Here is a 17,030-nt window from a genome sequence, read left to right as displayed (position 1 = left end):
ACACCGTCTTCTACCATCTACAACTCACATCATCGAAAAGAGAAAAGAGAGGGAGGGGGAAGAAGAAAAGAGAGGGAAAAGGAAGAAATGGGTGTGAATTATGGGGAGAGAATATGTGAAATATATTATTGGGGGAGAGAGAACATATGCATTGGGGAGAGAGAATATGCATGAGAAAGAGAGAGTATGCATGGGGGAGAGAAAATATGCATGGAGGAGAGAAAAATACATACATACATAAATAAATAAATATAACTTATGTGAAGGCTAAATTATAAATAATTGCTAATATTAGTAAAAATATGGAGGCTAATAGGTATTTTTTATTAAAAAAAAATTCAAAATATTAACGTAATATGTGCCTATTCTTAAGAATTTTGACATAGAAATTCCTATATATATTGTGAATGGTCATTATTAATGAAGCATTTTCAATATTCATAAAAGGTAAAATATTTAATTATTAATTTTTGAAAAATACCTTTTAAGGTTGACATTTTAGAGATGTTTCTGTATCGAGATTTTTGTAAAAAAAAATAGACATCCTCTACATTTCCCTCTGACATAAAAAATTTAAAGTTTGCTTGCATGCACATTCAATGGGGGCCCTGGAATTAAAAGGCAAGTTGGTATAAATGAGACAGTAGAAAAAACAAAAAGTACTATAGGATCCAAAAATAATTAGGGAAAAACAAGTTTGCGTTTCCTTTTCGCTTTGCCTATGGTGGATATAGAGATCTTTTTTGGTCACACTTACTTGTCTTTTTCTGAAATATGACCAAAAACAGACACAACCAAACATTATTTCGATAAAATATTTTTCTTAAAAAAAAAAAAAAAAAAAAAAAAAAAAAAAAAGCCTACTGTCCTCATCCCCTCCTCGATCCACTTTTTTACTTCTCGTCTTGTGGTAAAAAAAAAAAAAAAAAAAAAAAAAAAAAAAAAAAAATCAAATCTTTATATCTACTTTCTAGGAATGGATGACTAGAGATTCAATCTCTTTTCAAAATTTGTTTGGATAAATGTCCAAATTTTTTAGTATTTTTATATATAAGATTTAATAGAATTTTTCGATGAAAATACCCTTTATGAGGGGCGGTTAGAGAGAGAATATGCCTTGAAAAAATCTTTTCATATTTACAAAGTTAACGCATTTCATATATTAAGGAACTGAGTTTATTGACGGATTCATGTTATTTTTAAATATACCTTAGAATATTATATTAGATTTTTTCAAATGATCTAACCAATATATAAAATATACTAGTAAATATATTTGATATGTACTCAAATAGATAGTTATATAATTTAAAAGTTTAGATATATAGTATCCCTAATGATGATACAATATATAAATTACGAGTATTTATCATTTAACCAAATACCTTTATCAATTATATCACAATATATAAATCACATATTTATTTAATTTTCAACTTAAATCACAACATATATCATAAATCTCATTTATGTCATAGTATATATCATAAATTCGAAGCCGTCGAAAATAAACAAAAGTATCTACCATGATCTATAAATCACAGATGAGTTCAATTTTCAACATAAAACATATATATGACTAGGTTTTCAGAGAGAAATTGAAGATGGAAATTTCTGGATATTTTGGGATGTCATGATTTTAATATTTTTTCCTATAAAAGTGTACCTCATTCAATATCCATTTCTCTTTCCTATTTTAAAAAAACATATAACTAAATTAATGGTTGGGACCAAATGGTAATAGGGTTTTTTTTTTTTTTTTAATTCTAAAGTCAACTTAGACAAATAATGAAAAAGTTGAAAATAATTATTAGAACCTTATGTGTTGTTATCCCTTCTTTCAAGGATCCAATAAATGGGCCCATTCATGTAGGATACAAGAACATAACCTTTGGGCCAATGCCAAGCCCATTGTTCTCCTCAGAGAGAACTTACATAGAGAGGTTAGGTTACCCTTTCCTTTAAATAGATCCTTTTTTTATATATATAATTTTTGCCTAAAATGTAGTTCTATTTTCTAATTCAATTACATTTAAACATTCACATGAAATTTAACATGTTAAAATATATATAAGAAAATTTCAAATAAGACAAATACCATTTGATTTCTTATTGGATTCGGCTAGTTTCTTTAATGTTGAATTCTTTTTAAATTGTCCTCCCTCCTCATACTTGCCCATCATAAAAGAAAAAACACGCATTTACTCTATTTTTTACAAATTCTTTCACATATTTTTAATCTCTAAATCGCAGTCATATATGAAGTATATATGAGTATATATGGAGGAATATAAAGAAAATACATATTTTTCATATATTTTTAATTGAATATAAGTATGTGGAAGTATATATACTAATAGCAAGTGTATGTATGAAGATATATATACTTGTGGGATAAAGTGTATGAAAGTATATACCAATGCAAGAGATATACACATAAATTGATTGTTGAGTATAACGTAATTAAAGTGCAGAATCGGAATGGATGTTGTCTCCTGGAAAAACATTATGAAAGAAGATTTCATCTCTTCAGTTGATAGGTTCGTGATGGAAGAACAAATATGATTAAAACAGAGTGCCTAAACTAACAGAGCTGATGCAAGGATCGGCCGGATGCTAATATTGTAGATTAATATATATTTAATAACATTTTTTTCGATGCAAGGATCAGCAGGATGCTAATATTGTAGATTGATATATACATTTAATAACATTTTTTTAACTATCATGAATTGGTCTACTGGTTAAATAGGGGGCATGACCTTGATAAAATGCTAAGAAGACATGAGTTCAATCTATGTTAGCCATCTATCTAGGATTTAATGTCGTAAGAGTTTCTTTTAACACTCGGATATTCTAAGATCAAGCAAGTTGTCAAGTGAATTAGTCGAGGTACGTGTAACTGACCAGCACAAAATAAAATAGTGTGCATAACTCAACAATAATTGGCATATAAAAAAAAAATCAAAAATAAGTGTGTTCAAATATTAGCATTCGTTGACATGTGCATTAAGATTATCTAGTCTATTAATACAAAATGAAAGAGAAATAATATAGCAGAAATTTAGACGATACTAATAGAAGGATGAGTTCAATCCATGATGGTCATTTACTTAGAATTTAATATCCTACGATTTAAAAAATACTATAGAATAGAAAAAATCTTGCCAATTTTTTGGGGAATTGAAGCAGAAGCACTTCTATGAGGAGATGCACAATGGCAATCTTCTCCAAAAAAGCCTGTAAGAATAATCATACACAAGAAAGAAATTCAAAAAATGGGCATCCATAACAAAGGTCCCATGAGGCCAAACTAAGGGTTGAGCGAGTCCTTAGGCAGCACGGACACTTGGAAAAAATTTTAGGCTGAAAATTGTGTCGGTGCACATCGTATCTTTTATTTAAGTTTATTTTCAAATATAGAAAAATAAACTAAAATATTTACAAAAAAGACCAAAATTTCATAATCTATCAATTTCACTAATAGATACTGATAGACTTCATCTATCATTGATAAATTCTGAAATTTTACTGTATTTTGTAAATATTCCTAAAAATTCTTAAAAGGAAAAAAATGTGAAGTAACATGAAACTTATTAAACAAAACAAATAAAAATATGGACGGTACTTACAGCGCCTAAAGCATGTTAAAAACGTTAAATTCAAGAAATTTCCGGAGCCTTCGTGGCAATGGCAAGTGTATGAGTATGTAGCTGTTCCATCGGCCACGCAGGCTCCATTACCACACCAAACAACCCGGCAGGCTGAAACTTTAACATGAAAGCTCTTTCTTCACTTTCAATATGATATTACTGAGTTCAAGATAACAGAACGTGAAATCTAAATGTTATACAAAAGAGTAAAATTCTACATGTAGCTTAGAGAGCAACGTACAGTTTGAGAATACAAAAGGTGTATGAAGGAACCACCGTTGTTGGTGGCAGTAGAGGTGGAAGTGGAGATCCACCGCCACTTTGGAATTCGGCAGTGCCTGAAAGTTCAGTAACTATTCATATAACTCTAATTATCTATTTTCCCATAAAAAATTATTTTTCCTCTCCCCAACTTGTCTGAAAGTTGTTACCTAGTGAGCATTATTAAAATAATTGTAAGTACACGCAGCAGAGAAGTGATGAGACCCGTAATTTGTTCCATATTATAGCTAACTTTATTTTTCACAATCTTTGTTGTGCTCTTTATATTTTATTTTAATACAGAGAAACTGGACACGCCCACCATGAGAAAAGACAGTTGGTGCATTCCCGACGCAAATTATTCTTTACACCCATGAACTTAATGTATTGACAAATAATAGTCGTACACTATACCATTAAGCAATTTAGAAATAAATTAAGTTAATTTCTTCAAAAAATGGTGATTCCTTCTCGTTCATATTCCTGCAAGTCTTAGCATTGGCATGTATCCTATTCTCTCAATGGTGCAGATATCTTTATTAAAGGTAAGAACCAATCTAATCCACATTGATTTAAGAATTTTACTAAACTGTATAGCAATTTTTCTTATTCAAGACTCGATTCAATACCTTTTACCTCTAAATTCTAGGCACCGTTATATTTTATGCAATTCAATTAGTAGAATTAAACTAGATGGAGATAAATCAAAACCATCAAAATAAGGAGGCATATTACGTTATTACCATATATATGTATTGAATACGGTTAATATATAGTACAATCTGTAGTTGTGTGTTTGTGTAGGCAGAAAGAGATTCTTACCGTTGGGAAGAACACAATAGGGGAAGGTGAACAAACCAATCTGGCGTTTCCTCCAACCAAAGTTACACTCACAATCGAAACCAAGAAATGATGCATTAGATGCCTTGCAAGTTCCTTGCCCACAATTTATGACTGAGCACACGGCAGTACCTGCAAATAAAATCAGAATATTTAAAATAAAATTAAACCTCCCTAACCAACCCAAAAAAATGAACAAAAGCAAAAGCTAAAAGCATAACTAGACCCGGTACAGACAAACTCATAGAAAAAGGATTTAAATTGGTACCTTGTGATGCTGAAGAGTTCAGAATTCCACTGGTTGCAAGGAAGAACTGAAAAGAAATGAGAATGAGGATGCAGAGACTGACGCCTTCTTCCATGGTGTTTCCTGCTAAAATGACTACGAAGATTGCACTATTTAAATAGAAAGTGCCCCCCGGGTCCCCCTCCCCCTTTTTCATGCTGGTTTTTGTCAATGACCAGGATTGGTGATGTCACAACATAATGAGAACCTCTAGTACAATACACACAGACCTCACATTTAAAATTAAACATAAACCAGCAAACACAAGAACTAAATTTGAAGCTGGTTTCCGGAAAGTCTACAAAACTAATTTCATAGTGTGAGTTTCCGAGTAAAAGATAGAAAATAGTACATTTCATTGGTGCAGAAGTGAATGTCAATGGATACTTCAACTTCTTCGTAAATGATAAAGTTACATAGAATCAGTGGTTAAAGGAAGCAAAAGTTTAAAAGCTGTATAGAAGGCTGCAGATATTAATCACACCGTGACAACACAATGAATATCATAAAAACAAAATTAATAAACAAACCACTTGGCAGAAGGGAAAGTGGTGAATCTGTTATTGATCTTCATACTAGTGTGTAATTATGCAGACCCAAATTCTGAAAACCACTTCTCATGCCGTTCAATATCAGCAGCAGAAACACTTCGCTGTACTTTCTTCAATGCTTCTTCGAAGTCACACATGGCAACAGGGTCCTTTGAAATGTCATCCTTTGCCATATTTCTAATCTCATCGCGAGTTTTTCCAGCTATTTTACGTCTCATTCCATTCAAGGAAGCATCTCTGCAGACATTTGTGAGATCGTCCCCACTATATCCTTCTGTCCGACGAGCAACGTCGTCGATATTCACATCAGGAGCCACCTAAATATGAATAATCATAATTTTTTTGCATTAAATAAGTTCATTCACAGACTAAAATAGTTTAAAACATGATAAATTCAAATGAACAATCATTTGAACTTATGAAGTGATTAAAATATATTTTTAATAGACTAAGAATAAAAATTTCTTTAAGAACCACGATAAATAGTCCAATTGGTTCAAGAATTAAGCATCTCAAATTTCCCAAGGAGAAAATAATTAATATGAATAATTATGCAAGCACATTGAGTCCAACAAAGTTCTGATAGTTAATGTGAACAGGGACTTGATTTACCTCAACAGTTTTTAGATTTATTCTGATAAGTTCCTTCCTACTCTCAAAATTAGGAAGAGGAATATAAATCCGCTTTTCAAGCCTCCTCCTGAAATAGAAGCACCAATTGGAAGAAGAAATCAACGTTTACCACATAAACAATCAAATTTACTTGAATGAAGCGTGAGAAGGCATGCTAACAGAACCAACCTAAGTGCCTCATCAATGTCCCACGGGAAGTTTGTAGCAGCCAAAACCATCACTATTTTACGGCTACCATCTTCGCCTGAGGAACTATTGTTTACACCATCTACCTGAACTAAAAGTTCTGACTTTACTCTTCTGGATGATTCATGCTCACCAGAAGCCCTGAAGAAGAAAGCTTGATGTATTTATTTTTCTTAACAAAAGTTAGGAGGGAGATTGGGAGAGGGACAGGAGTAAAACTCAAGCAAAAATCCTACATAGAAAAGAAACCAAAAATCCTTTCTAATTATGTGAAGAATCTTACCCACGAGCATTACATAAAGAGTCAATTTCGTCGATAAAGATAGTACTTGGTGCATAAGCTCTTGCAAGATCAAAAAGGCACCGGACCATGCGCTCACTCTCCCCACGCCATTTTGAAGCCAAGGTGGCAGAAGATACATTGAAAAAGGTTGTCCCACACTCAGTTGCCACAGCTTTAGCAAGTAATGTCTTCCCAGTCCCAGGAGGGCCAAACATTAGGACTCCTTTCCATGGTCTCCTTATTCCCTGCAGGGAAAAAGCAGCAAGAATATGCATGACACATGGACACAGGTAACAAGCGTGACACGGGAAAACAGGCAACAAGCACACAATGGCCAACATGGTAAAAAGGAATACATCAACTTAACCTCATGCATTCTGCAGAATAAAATTTAAAGCTAGAAGAAATTTCAGGTTCAAATTCTATAAAATTCCCATTTCTCTATTAATCATTTGGCAGTAACATAATAATCCCTCCTAAAGGCCAGGTTGAATAGAACCCTAGAAATGATTGTTAATTTCCTATCGCTGAAGACTAAAGCACACATCAGCATCATATAATCCAAGCATATTAATCATCACGACACAAATATCAACACAAAGTAATGATTGGTTTGGTATTGCAGACCTATAAAGTGACTACATAGGTATCTGGTTCACTAATTCAATACCTGAAAATATTCTGGCATCCACAAGGGAAGAACAACAGCCTCCTCCAGAAGTCTTTTTGCTTCACTCAGGCCCGCAACATCATCCCATCTCACTCCTGGACTGGTTTCCAACACATCTCTTTCGAGCATAGCAGCTAGATCAGGATCAGGTCCCTCGTACTGTCCCTTCTTAGACTTTCCCTCATCCTCACCATTCTAACAATATCATTAATTAGTTTAATGATATAAACATGATCAATTACACACAATTTGAGATGGAATGCAACAAATCAATAACTCATAAAATTGAATCAATTTTTGTTATAGACTTGCGCAGCAACCTACACTTAAAACAGTTTTCAATTTTTTGTTAACAAAAATAGTTTTACAAACTGTGATCTGATGGCTTCAGTTAACATTATTGTGCTCTGAAGTTATTAATCACCAACCCATGATTTTGAGGGGAGAAGGGGAAGAAAAATTAATCATCTATGAAATAAGAAATGGATATATGAACATGTTTCCTCTGACATTTTATTCTGAATACCAGAATACTATTTTCGAAACAATTCCTAAACTGACCCTAAATCTCCTACATTTGAGAAATCAAATCAACTAAAAGGCTTAACTCTATAACTTTTACATACAAGACGAGGGTGAAACATCAACAAGATATGGAATCTCTCGGCAAACCAGCAAATGCCCCTAACTAAAGACCCATACAGATTGGAACATACAAGCAATGAACTCAAAAGAAGGCTAGATCATAAGCCTCATGCAACAAAAGAGATTCACATATGCATATGATCCAAGTTCATCATGGAGGAAAAAAGAACGGAGAATTAAATTTGGGCTCACAGAACTTACTGCAGAATCTGACTTGCTAGATTTACCAGTAGCACTAGAGCTCTTCTTTCCAGTAGTTGATGCACGGACACCAGAGTTACCACGACTTGGACCACCAGCCTTCGCACCACGAGTTGTAGTATTTGGTCTGGTGGAACCACGAGCCCAAGCCCCATCCTGTGGTGATTTCCTCATACCAACTTGACCAGCCCTTGCAGGTCTTCTACTTGAGGAGTCCCTACTTGGAGGCCTCCATACATCAGGATCATCCATGGGAGGAGCTGAAGAAGTTGGATACTCATCTAATGGTTGAAAAACAAATGATGATTTGGCATGAATTGGAGGAGAAGCTGCACGCCGACCCAAGGGTATTTCCTTGAAAGCCTTTCTCTCTGCATCTAACTGCTTCACAACTTCTATTTCCTCAGAAAGGGCTTTTTTTACATTCATCCATTTTGCACGTATTAAAGGGTCATCTACTGAACTAAGATGCCTATAATTGATAAATGAGTGAACTTGAGTGAGAACCATACTGAAAAAAAGCATAGTTAAAAACAACAAAGATTTAAGCAAAGAGGAATTCTACAGAGTTTGATCTCCCCTGTGCTAAAGTACTATCAATCATCACATTTTTTTTTTCTCTTTTTTTCATACATCTTTCACAAGTTATGGTTTTACCAAGACAATTGATCTAACTTAACTATCCTGGTAATGAACTACAAAAGCCAGGATGATTAATCCTATTTCTTCCGCTATTTCCTAATTTCAACAACAAATTTAAATAAATTCAGGACAAGCAGACGCAGGAAATTGACGACCATCCTCCCATTAAGGGTTTTCGACTACCCAAAATAAGAAGAAACGATATCCTATACATACACATAAAACGTTCGTCATTCTAATGCTCAAAAACAATACTCCCTAGAATTAACCACCTCCACATTATCTGATACTTCCGCATAATAACAAAACAATTAATTTTTTTCCGATATTACTGCACAATGCTTCCCAATTACTCGCAGCAGACCGAAAAAAGTCAAATCGCATCAATCTAACTTTGCAAGAGAGTGAAAAGAAAGATACAGTAAGAGGCAGGCAAGATGCACCGAATTATCGGCGATAAAATGATCGAAACAACAGAAAAGATCGAAAACCAAGCTCAAACGAAAATGTGTAGTTCTACTACATATGAAATTGGTAAAGCCAGACGGAAGAGAGAAATTACTTGTTGATCTGAGCTATAACACCGTCAAAGAAGATTATCGAAGTGTCATACAGCCCCTCAAGAGCGTATTCCCTCGCCAATTTCAGATGGTCCTGAAAGCCCACCAGTGTATTGCTCCCCATTCTCTCTCAATCTGTGGCTATCTCTCTCTCTAACTGGCAACTCCTAAAGAAAATCCTTCAACTCATGTAAATGTAGAACAAAGAAAGCTCCAGAGTGCGTCTCTCTCTCTCTTCTTTCTCACTCTAGAAGTCGATGAAGCGAACGATGACAGAGACCTATGAGCTTTCAGAGTCCAAGGAATGAGAAATCGGGGAAGAAGATCAAAATTACTGAAATAACCTTGGGCTTCTTTATGGAAGAAAGGTCCATTATTCGCTTTGCCTTTAGGAAAGGTTTGTTAGAACCGTTAACGAATGTAGGGCCGCCCAGTGAATTTTGAAGTTAAAAGTTGGGCCAAAGTGGGCCCACTAAAATTTGAAGTTAAAATTTTTTGGGCCAAAATGGGCCCACTTTCATTAATAGCCAATCCACTTAGCCACTTTTTTCTAAAACTAAATTATATGATTTATACTTTAATTGCTTGCATTAAATTTTGAAAAATGAAGTTTCTCATGTATTTCCTTAATTTTTTTTAGGTAAGAAGATAATTCATTAATTAGTTGAAACACCCAACGAGCTAAATATTGGAGCATTCAAATAAGGACAAACTCATGGAGGGACTATCCACCATACTCCCCTCTCCGCATTAGTCACAACTCAACCTGCTAACTTGTGAGTAACCACATTCAAAGATCAAGATATAAATTCAAAATAATGTAATATATGTGAGTAGTATCATTCTTTTTTATCTCTAGAATAATGCTCTAGAACGGGAAATTAGATTGTTAGCATGAATGGCCTTGACTATAACTTGGGAATCATATTCAAACTAAAATGTTATAAAAACCATTTCATGCGCCAGCTACAAGTTGTGAAGTAGTGTCATAGCCTCTATTGTCCATACATCCACACTACTATCTAGACACTTTGACAAAGCCACCACAAGACCTCAAAAATCACAAATGGTCATGCCTAGACCCGTTTCGATTGACAAGCAACACAATGCATCCATGTTCCATTTGAGCAAATTAAGAGCATCAGAAATCCCTCGGGCTCGACAGATTCAAGGCTCGATGTAGAAACTTGGCTTGATGAAAATTCCAAATATAGCCAACAATCTACCTTCAGATCAATCTGCTCAATTGATAGGTGGTGATTTATAATTTTTATGTATCCTAGTCATATAGTTTAAATATATTACTGAATAAACAAGAGAAAAGGCATGGTAATTAAATATGGAAAGTAAAGGAGAGAAGACAACTTTATATAAACAAAAGAGTCGTGAGAATGTGATTGATGTTTTGGGTCACATCTCAATAAATATTATTACACAATTCTAACCTTTTTTTTAAGCCAAAAGGGCGGGAAAGACTGAAGCTTTTATTCAAATGCAACAAGTTGAATCTCTAATCAACTTTTTCATAAATCTCATCACTGTACCATTCCAGCACTGCACAACTCTTCCAAACCTTTCCTCAACCTCTCTGCAGCAGCTCGACAATCGTCCTCCACCAGACCTCCGAACGAGATCCTGACATTCCCTGGTGATCCACACGCAGATCCAGGGATCACGACTATCCCGTGTCGACGAGCGAGCCAAAGAACGACTTGATGATCGTCAACGAACTCGTCGGGGAGCTTAGCCCATAGGTATATGGCACCCTCCCCTCCTTTTACAGCATCTTGTCCAAGAGGGGAGAGTGCTTGTAGAATGATATCTCTACACTTGACAAGGTCTTTTACTTGCTCTGTGACCCACTCTGGGCCTAGCTTCAGAGAGTTAAGAGCAAGGTGTTGTGATAATATAGAAGCACAAATGGGAATGTTATCTTGAACTTTTAGAAGTTGGTCTGCAAAGCCTTCAACTTCTGTAGGGTATGCTATCTGCTTGCATATTTCAATCATCAGTTACGACTACATGAAAATTTATGAACAGATACGAGAGAGAGAGTGAGAATGATTGATGAGTCGAGAACACGTAACTTACATATCCAATTCTCCATCCCATCATTCCATAAGCTTTTGAAAAGGAGAATATATTGACAATATGATTCCCTTCCACACAACAGTGTTTTAAGCCATCAAACATGAAGTACCTGCAACAACAAATTTCAAGAACTCAGAAACCTATTGGCTATTGCTGTTTCCTTCAGTCCTCCATTCCAAAACAAGTTTTAAAACCAATTCTCTGGTTCTAATTTGCTAACAGATTTTTTTAAATTTATTTATTTATCAATCTCCATTGCCTTGTGGGTCAAGGTTCCTACACACACACACACAATGTTTGTATGACGAAATGAAAAGGAACTGCAAACTTTAATGAACTTACTCATAGGTATTATCCACAACAAGCCAAGATCCAGCCTGTTGGCAAATAGATGCTAATCTCTATGCAAGTCCCCAAAAAAGCAGCAAAAAGTTGATTCAGGTAACATATAAAAGAGGAAATTCAAAAGAGAGAAAAAGAAGACGGAAAGGAAAATTGAAGGCATGTGAAAACATATTGATAGCAGGAGTAACAGGGAGATGAGAGTCAGAAACCTTGAGAAGAGGTTGTGGAATATAGGTACCAGATGGATTCCCAGGATTAACGACAGTGACGAGTTTAGGGGTCGGTTTCACTTCAGACAGTGTTTTCTCTAACCAATCTGAAAACCGAAATATGAACAAGCTATGAGTCGAACAGCAGATAGATCACCACAAAAGGATGATATATAATCTGATTATGTTAAAGCAAGGAAAAAGTAATGTCCTTGACAACAATATATGATTCACGTATAGAAACAAAACTAGTACATGAGCACATTTCACCAAAATGCAACCAGCAATTTAAAGTATGCCGGAACTTTAAGCATAGTATTGCCCTCTATAGTAAACACATGAAAGAAGATTTTCATCCAACAATACTATGTGAATAATAAATATATTTACTCGGTGTAAGCGCATAAGAGAGTTATATTCTTCAGAATTCTGATCAAGAAAGAAGAGAACTATGGTCTTAATTCTCACATCCCAACTAGAAGATTGTCACTTTTTCTTCTTGTATTAGGTCTGAGCTATTTTGTAACTTGACACACAACACTACATCAGCTAAAGACCCTTTTGTAAACCTTTGCAGGTCATCTAAAAAAGAATTAAAACTAACATCTACCAAGTCAACAGCTGAACTTAAGATCTCTTTTTGTAATAATAAATAGATGTTTTAAAATTCTGCTGAGCAGATATGCAGAAGATAGACTTTCTAGTTCCAGTTTCAAACTAGACTAACATCCACATCACCCATAAGAGCAGAAGTTGCAAGTACTTTTTTTTTTTTTTTTCCCATAATATCCACATGTTTTTCTAAATAATAAGAGCAATGAAAGAACAAAGGGCAAGGGTCATAAGAAAGGGCTAAAGACATAACGCTTACGGATTGAATGAAGTCATGGCTATGTATATGTAATCAACCTGTAATACTAACCTGGGTCCGGATGAAGTGTTTTCGGGTCACCAGGACCTACCAATATATTTGTGACACCAGTCATTTGAAAAGACATGTAGGCATTGAAGTAATATGGAGCAAACATAACCACAGAATCCCCAGCATCACACAATGTAAGAACGAGATTCACGAATGCCTGCAGTAAAATCAGCACAACATTTTACTATAAGAATAAAATCGACAAAAGTAGTCAACATAAGAAAGTGTTCCAAAAAGACGGCTAATAATATATGCAAGCAAAGCAATTATGCATTTATCTTCATGAATGGAGCCTTTTCTCCTTCGTACTTCTATCCAATGAATGGTATGATGTCTAACAGATACGTAATGCTGAAGCTTAAGCTGGGCATTCTTGCCAGTTTTGATTCACTATTATAAACAATTTCAAATGATTTGCACTGTCATCACCTGATTTGCGCCGGCTGTAACCATCACAGAGGACTTGTACAGTTTATTTTCCTCATTCAACTGCAAAACAAAAAACAAGGATTTAGTAATTCCATGACTGTCCAGCTCCATAATATAAACAAGAATCCAATTTCAGAGAAAGAACAATCCTGTTATGTTAAAGACTAAGAAGATATTGATATGAAAAATACACAAAAGTCGATCATTTCAAGATTTCAGAAACCAAACAAAAAGTTGAGCAAAGCAAAAGCCAGTAAGGTGAATACAAATATGAACAACTAAATGTTGAAGCAAACCATCTGGAGAAAGAGATAAAAGAAAAATGACTTCATGTAGTAAACTCATGCATACAGGATAGGATGCGGTCACAAAAAGGGCTATAAAAGGCAAGGAGAATTTTCCAAGAGTAAAAGGCTGTATAGCAGCAGCCTACACTTGATCTTAGCCAGAAGGCTGAGAAAGGTATAGCAGCAGCCTAGACCCTGTAAACTAGAATGTATTACGAATGAGAGACGTGAAATTAACATTACTGTATGTTATCCATTTCAGTTAACTTGGCACCGAAACTGGCCAGGAGTCTGCAATGGTGATCATTTTTACCTATAAAAGAAGTTTGAACCCTCTTTTGTACATTCCTTCTATAATATCACAAGGAAGTTAAATATGTGACATTAGTACATATCATTTGAACCATTGAAAATATAAATAGATCGAAAGTAAATCGCTATAAAGGGCTCAAAATTTTCATCAAAAATCAATTAACTGTTGTCAGTTTTGTTAAACTAGAAAGACCAATTCAAGAGGCTAAATGACTTCAAGTGATCCAATTAACTGTAAATACTGGATTGTTGATTAATATATTCAGCATTCGGCACTTAATTCTCCTTCATTGTTACAATCTTCTTTGTATCCAATAAAAAATTTGCATCGACTCTTCTGAGTATTAACATCAACTTCCTATGATGAACTCAGGGAATGTACTACCAAATCCTTGAAATCATTCATCAACAATAAATAGAGCATGTATATATACCTTTCTTTTCAGCGCCTCTCTCAGCTCCGGGATACCTTCATCAGCCCCATAGCGACTGACTGAAGGCTCCCAAACAAGCTCTGCAGCCTTCTTCAGTGCCTGTTGGGGAGGTTGCCAATATACCACTCCCTATAGCATGTTATAATGAGAAACTTTAAGTACCGGATAAAAGCAGCAAGAACTTGAAGGTTGCTTCTGTAAGAACTGTTAATTTGGGTTCAAAGACCGTAACAGTATAATAGTTCAGTTTAAAGTTTTGCAAATAACATCTGAAATGAATTACAAAAGTTAATTTCTCCTTTTACTTTTTATTCCAGTTTGGTGGATAACATAACGATTGGTCACAAGTCACAAGAAACATGAGGCAAAAGAAAAAACTGAATAATGCAAATACTATTTAATATAGAAGAAAAAGAAAAACATATATCCGTTTCTAGGAGAATAAAGTTTCCAGAAACCATTTTTTTAATAACTTTTCAAAATAACATTTTCATTAAAGTTCACCTCTGTTCAAAATCTGCATCCAATGGTTTTCCAACCCCAATAAACAAAAAGAAGATTCTCCTTGTACAACACAAAAGACCATATAAAAATACACTATACATGGCCATTAACCCCATGGCAGCATTGAAAAACCAACACACGCCCTTTTAACTCGCTTTATGAAACCCCCTCATCATCATAACTCATAACAAGTAACTGAAATGAAACTCTCACCTGGGCAAGTGACAAAACATTTTTACTTCCCCTGACTATTTCTTGAATCTGCAAAAGATATCACCATCAATTATTCAATAAGAATCCATCACTCTGACCAAGATATAACCACGATGCCGATTTAGACAGACTAATACATGTCTAAAATGTCAATCCGAGCATAGTTTAGTGATAAAGAGACTAATTATCATTACAAATATGGATGGTTCGATTCTTAAAACAAATATACACACCAAAAGAGAAGGGGGATTAAAACAGCAATCTAATTATAGTAAGATAAGGCTCGAATACCTTAACCATGATAGGCATCTCGGTCTCCAATGCCCTTCTCGCAAGTCTTCCATAGGAACCCATTTCCCAATCCTCCTTACCACACCAATCCCAACAGCTTCAATCCCCCAAAAAAGACTCAACTTAAAAGTTACACTACTTTACTCACCGATCTCGAACCCCTAAAAGAACCCAGATTCTGAAACTTTAATAGAAACTCAAACAAATTAAAAAATAGATGATTAGTAGCCCTTTTCCCCCAAGACCCACCAACCCAAACTCGATTTTGGGGGAAAAAGAAAGACTTCTTTTATATGAAAGTATCGGGATAGGCACGCGTTGAAGGACGCCAATGTAGTAATAATAACATATGATTCTCGTCAAAGATAAGGCAAAAAAAAGCCAAAAGACTTTTGATCTCTTACAATACACGCCATTACGAACTTTTGTGCGTTACTTTGACTTCTCTGGCTCGCTGGCTCATGGCCTTTGTCCGTTTTCACCCCAGAATATTGCCAAATTTCGTCCTCTAAGCTCAAAATTTTACACGCGCCTCACAATTAGGAGGACCCCATGTGAAGAAAGTCCTATTTCCACCCTCCCACCGAACCGCTCAGAATGAAAATCCAGTAAAATGGGGAAAGGAGAAGAACCCTTTTGGTTAAGATAAATAAACCCATAAAACAATACAAACCCAAGTTTTGTTGTGCTATTTTGACTCTGGAAAGCTTGATTTTCCCGTTTTGATTGGACAATATGATAACTTTACGAGAAAGGAGAGAAATTTTGGGCATTATGATATTGGGTTCCTTTTAATTACAGAATTCTTGGACGGCATAGACAAAAAGTCTTGCTGTGGCTGGAGGTTGGACCCAAATTGAAAAATGAATAACTTTTTTTCTCTCTCTTTTTCTTTGTCAGTGTCTGAGAGATGACAAAGGAGTACTGATACTCTCTCTGTCTATTTGCATCGCTGACTTTGATAAATTCATGGAACCGAAAATGGACCACTCATCTCATTTTTCATCATTTTTTTCAACAGATTTCTACCAAGTATTCAAACTTCAAAGTACCAAGTACTTATGCTTTTGTATACAGATTTTAAATTCATTCTTGGTTCTTTTTATGAAGGTTTTTTCTTTTCTTTTTCTTTTTCTTTTTTCTTTTTTTTTTTTTGTTAAATTATGCAAAATTTCCCACTTGTGATTGATTTCAACCATGTGCCGCTAATCTGAAAAGTTTCATTTTTAAAAGCGTAAGGCTAATTATTAATGGTATAGTAATATTTTTTTAAAAAAATGGTAAAATATAGTAAAATCTATTCAGGATAAATTCTCGTTAACAATATGGTCTATTGTTGATAAATTCTTATATTTAAATTCTGTTATATCTATAAATTCTTTTGCATTATGTTATATCTACTCATACTTTTGGTCCAATTATTATACTTGCAACTGTTCTAAATTTACTGAGGGTTGTTCAATGTAATGCCAAAGCCCACGAGGTAGGCTCAAGTCCATAGGAAGACAAAATGAGGCATAAGGAACGCACACTAAAAGTCAATGTCTTGAGGTTTTGACCGACCAGCCGAGTCAGTAAATAA

General features: G+C 34.7%; 3 protein-coding genes across 4 annotated transcripts; all 3 read right to left on the bottom strand.

Moving 5' to 3' along the window:
• Positions 1-3,771: 3,771 nt before the first annotated feature.
• On the bottom strand, positions 3,772-5,332 carry LOC120086904 (uncharacterized). 2 transcript variants are annotated; one of them, XM_090318319.1, is made up of 3 exons: positions 5,023-5,332; positions 4,737-4,886; positions 3,772-4,084 (listed from the first exon to the last, which is right to left on the bottom strand). In XM_090318319.1, the coding sequence occupies exons 1-3, from the start codon at positions 5,195-5,197 to the stop codon at positions 4,047-4,049; spliced, it is 363 nt and encodes a 120-aa protein (XP_090174445.1). In that variant the 5' UTR covers positions 5,198-5,332; the 3' UTR covers positions 3,772-4,046. The 2 variants fall into 2 exon arrangements, with proteins under 2 accessions (XP_090174445.1, XP_038899645.1); XM_039043717.2 differs by having other exon boundaries at positions 3,772-3,991.
• On the bottom strand, positions 5,327-9,738 carry ERH3 (P-loop containing nucleoside triphosphate hydrolases superfamily protein). The gene is made up of 7 exons (XM_039043716.2): positions 9,414-9,738; positions 8,210-8,681; positions 7,364-7,558; positions 6,694-6,938; positions 6,393-6,551; positions 6,204-6,291; positions 5,327-5,908 (listed from the first exon to the last, which is right to left on the bottom strand). Exons 1-7 carry the CDS (start codon positions 9,533-9,535, stop codon positions 5,627-5,629), a joined length of 1,563 nt encoding a protein of 520 aa, XP_038899644.1. The 5' UTR covers positions 9,536-9,738; the 3' UTR covers positions 5,327-5,626.
• Positions 9,739-10,758: 1,020 nt separating this feature from the next.
• On the bottom strand, positions 10,759-16,383 carry LOC120087007 (Pyridoxal phosphate (PLP)-dependent transferases superfamily protein). Its single transcript, XM_039043849.2, has 9 exons — positions 15,449-16,383; positions 15,158-15,205; positions 14,441-14,569; positions 13,408-13,467; positions 12,979-13,135; positions 12,057-12,163; positions 11,845-11,903; positions 11,503-11,611; positions 10,759-11,399 (listed from the first exon to the last, which is right to left on the bottom strand). Exons 1-9 carry the CDS (start codon positions 15,509-15,511, stop codon positions 10,947-10,949), a joined length of 1,185 nt encoding a protein of 394 aa, XP_038899777.1. The 5' UTR covers positions 15,512-16,383; the 3' UTR covers positions 10,759-10,946.
• Positions 16,384-17,030: the final 647 nt, after the last annotated feature.

This window comes from Benincasa hispida, chromosome 9 (assembly GCF_027475165.1).
Source record: "Benincasa hispida cultivar pf3 chromosome 9, pf3_genome.v1.1, whole genome shotgun sequence".
NCBI lineage: Eukaryota > Viridiplantae > Streptophyta > Magnoliopsida > Cucurbitales > Cucurbitaceae > Benincasa > Benincasa hispida.
Note: the sequence above shows the minus strand (reverse complement) of the source record. Positions and strands in the feature narration are given on the sequence as shown.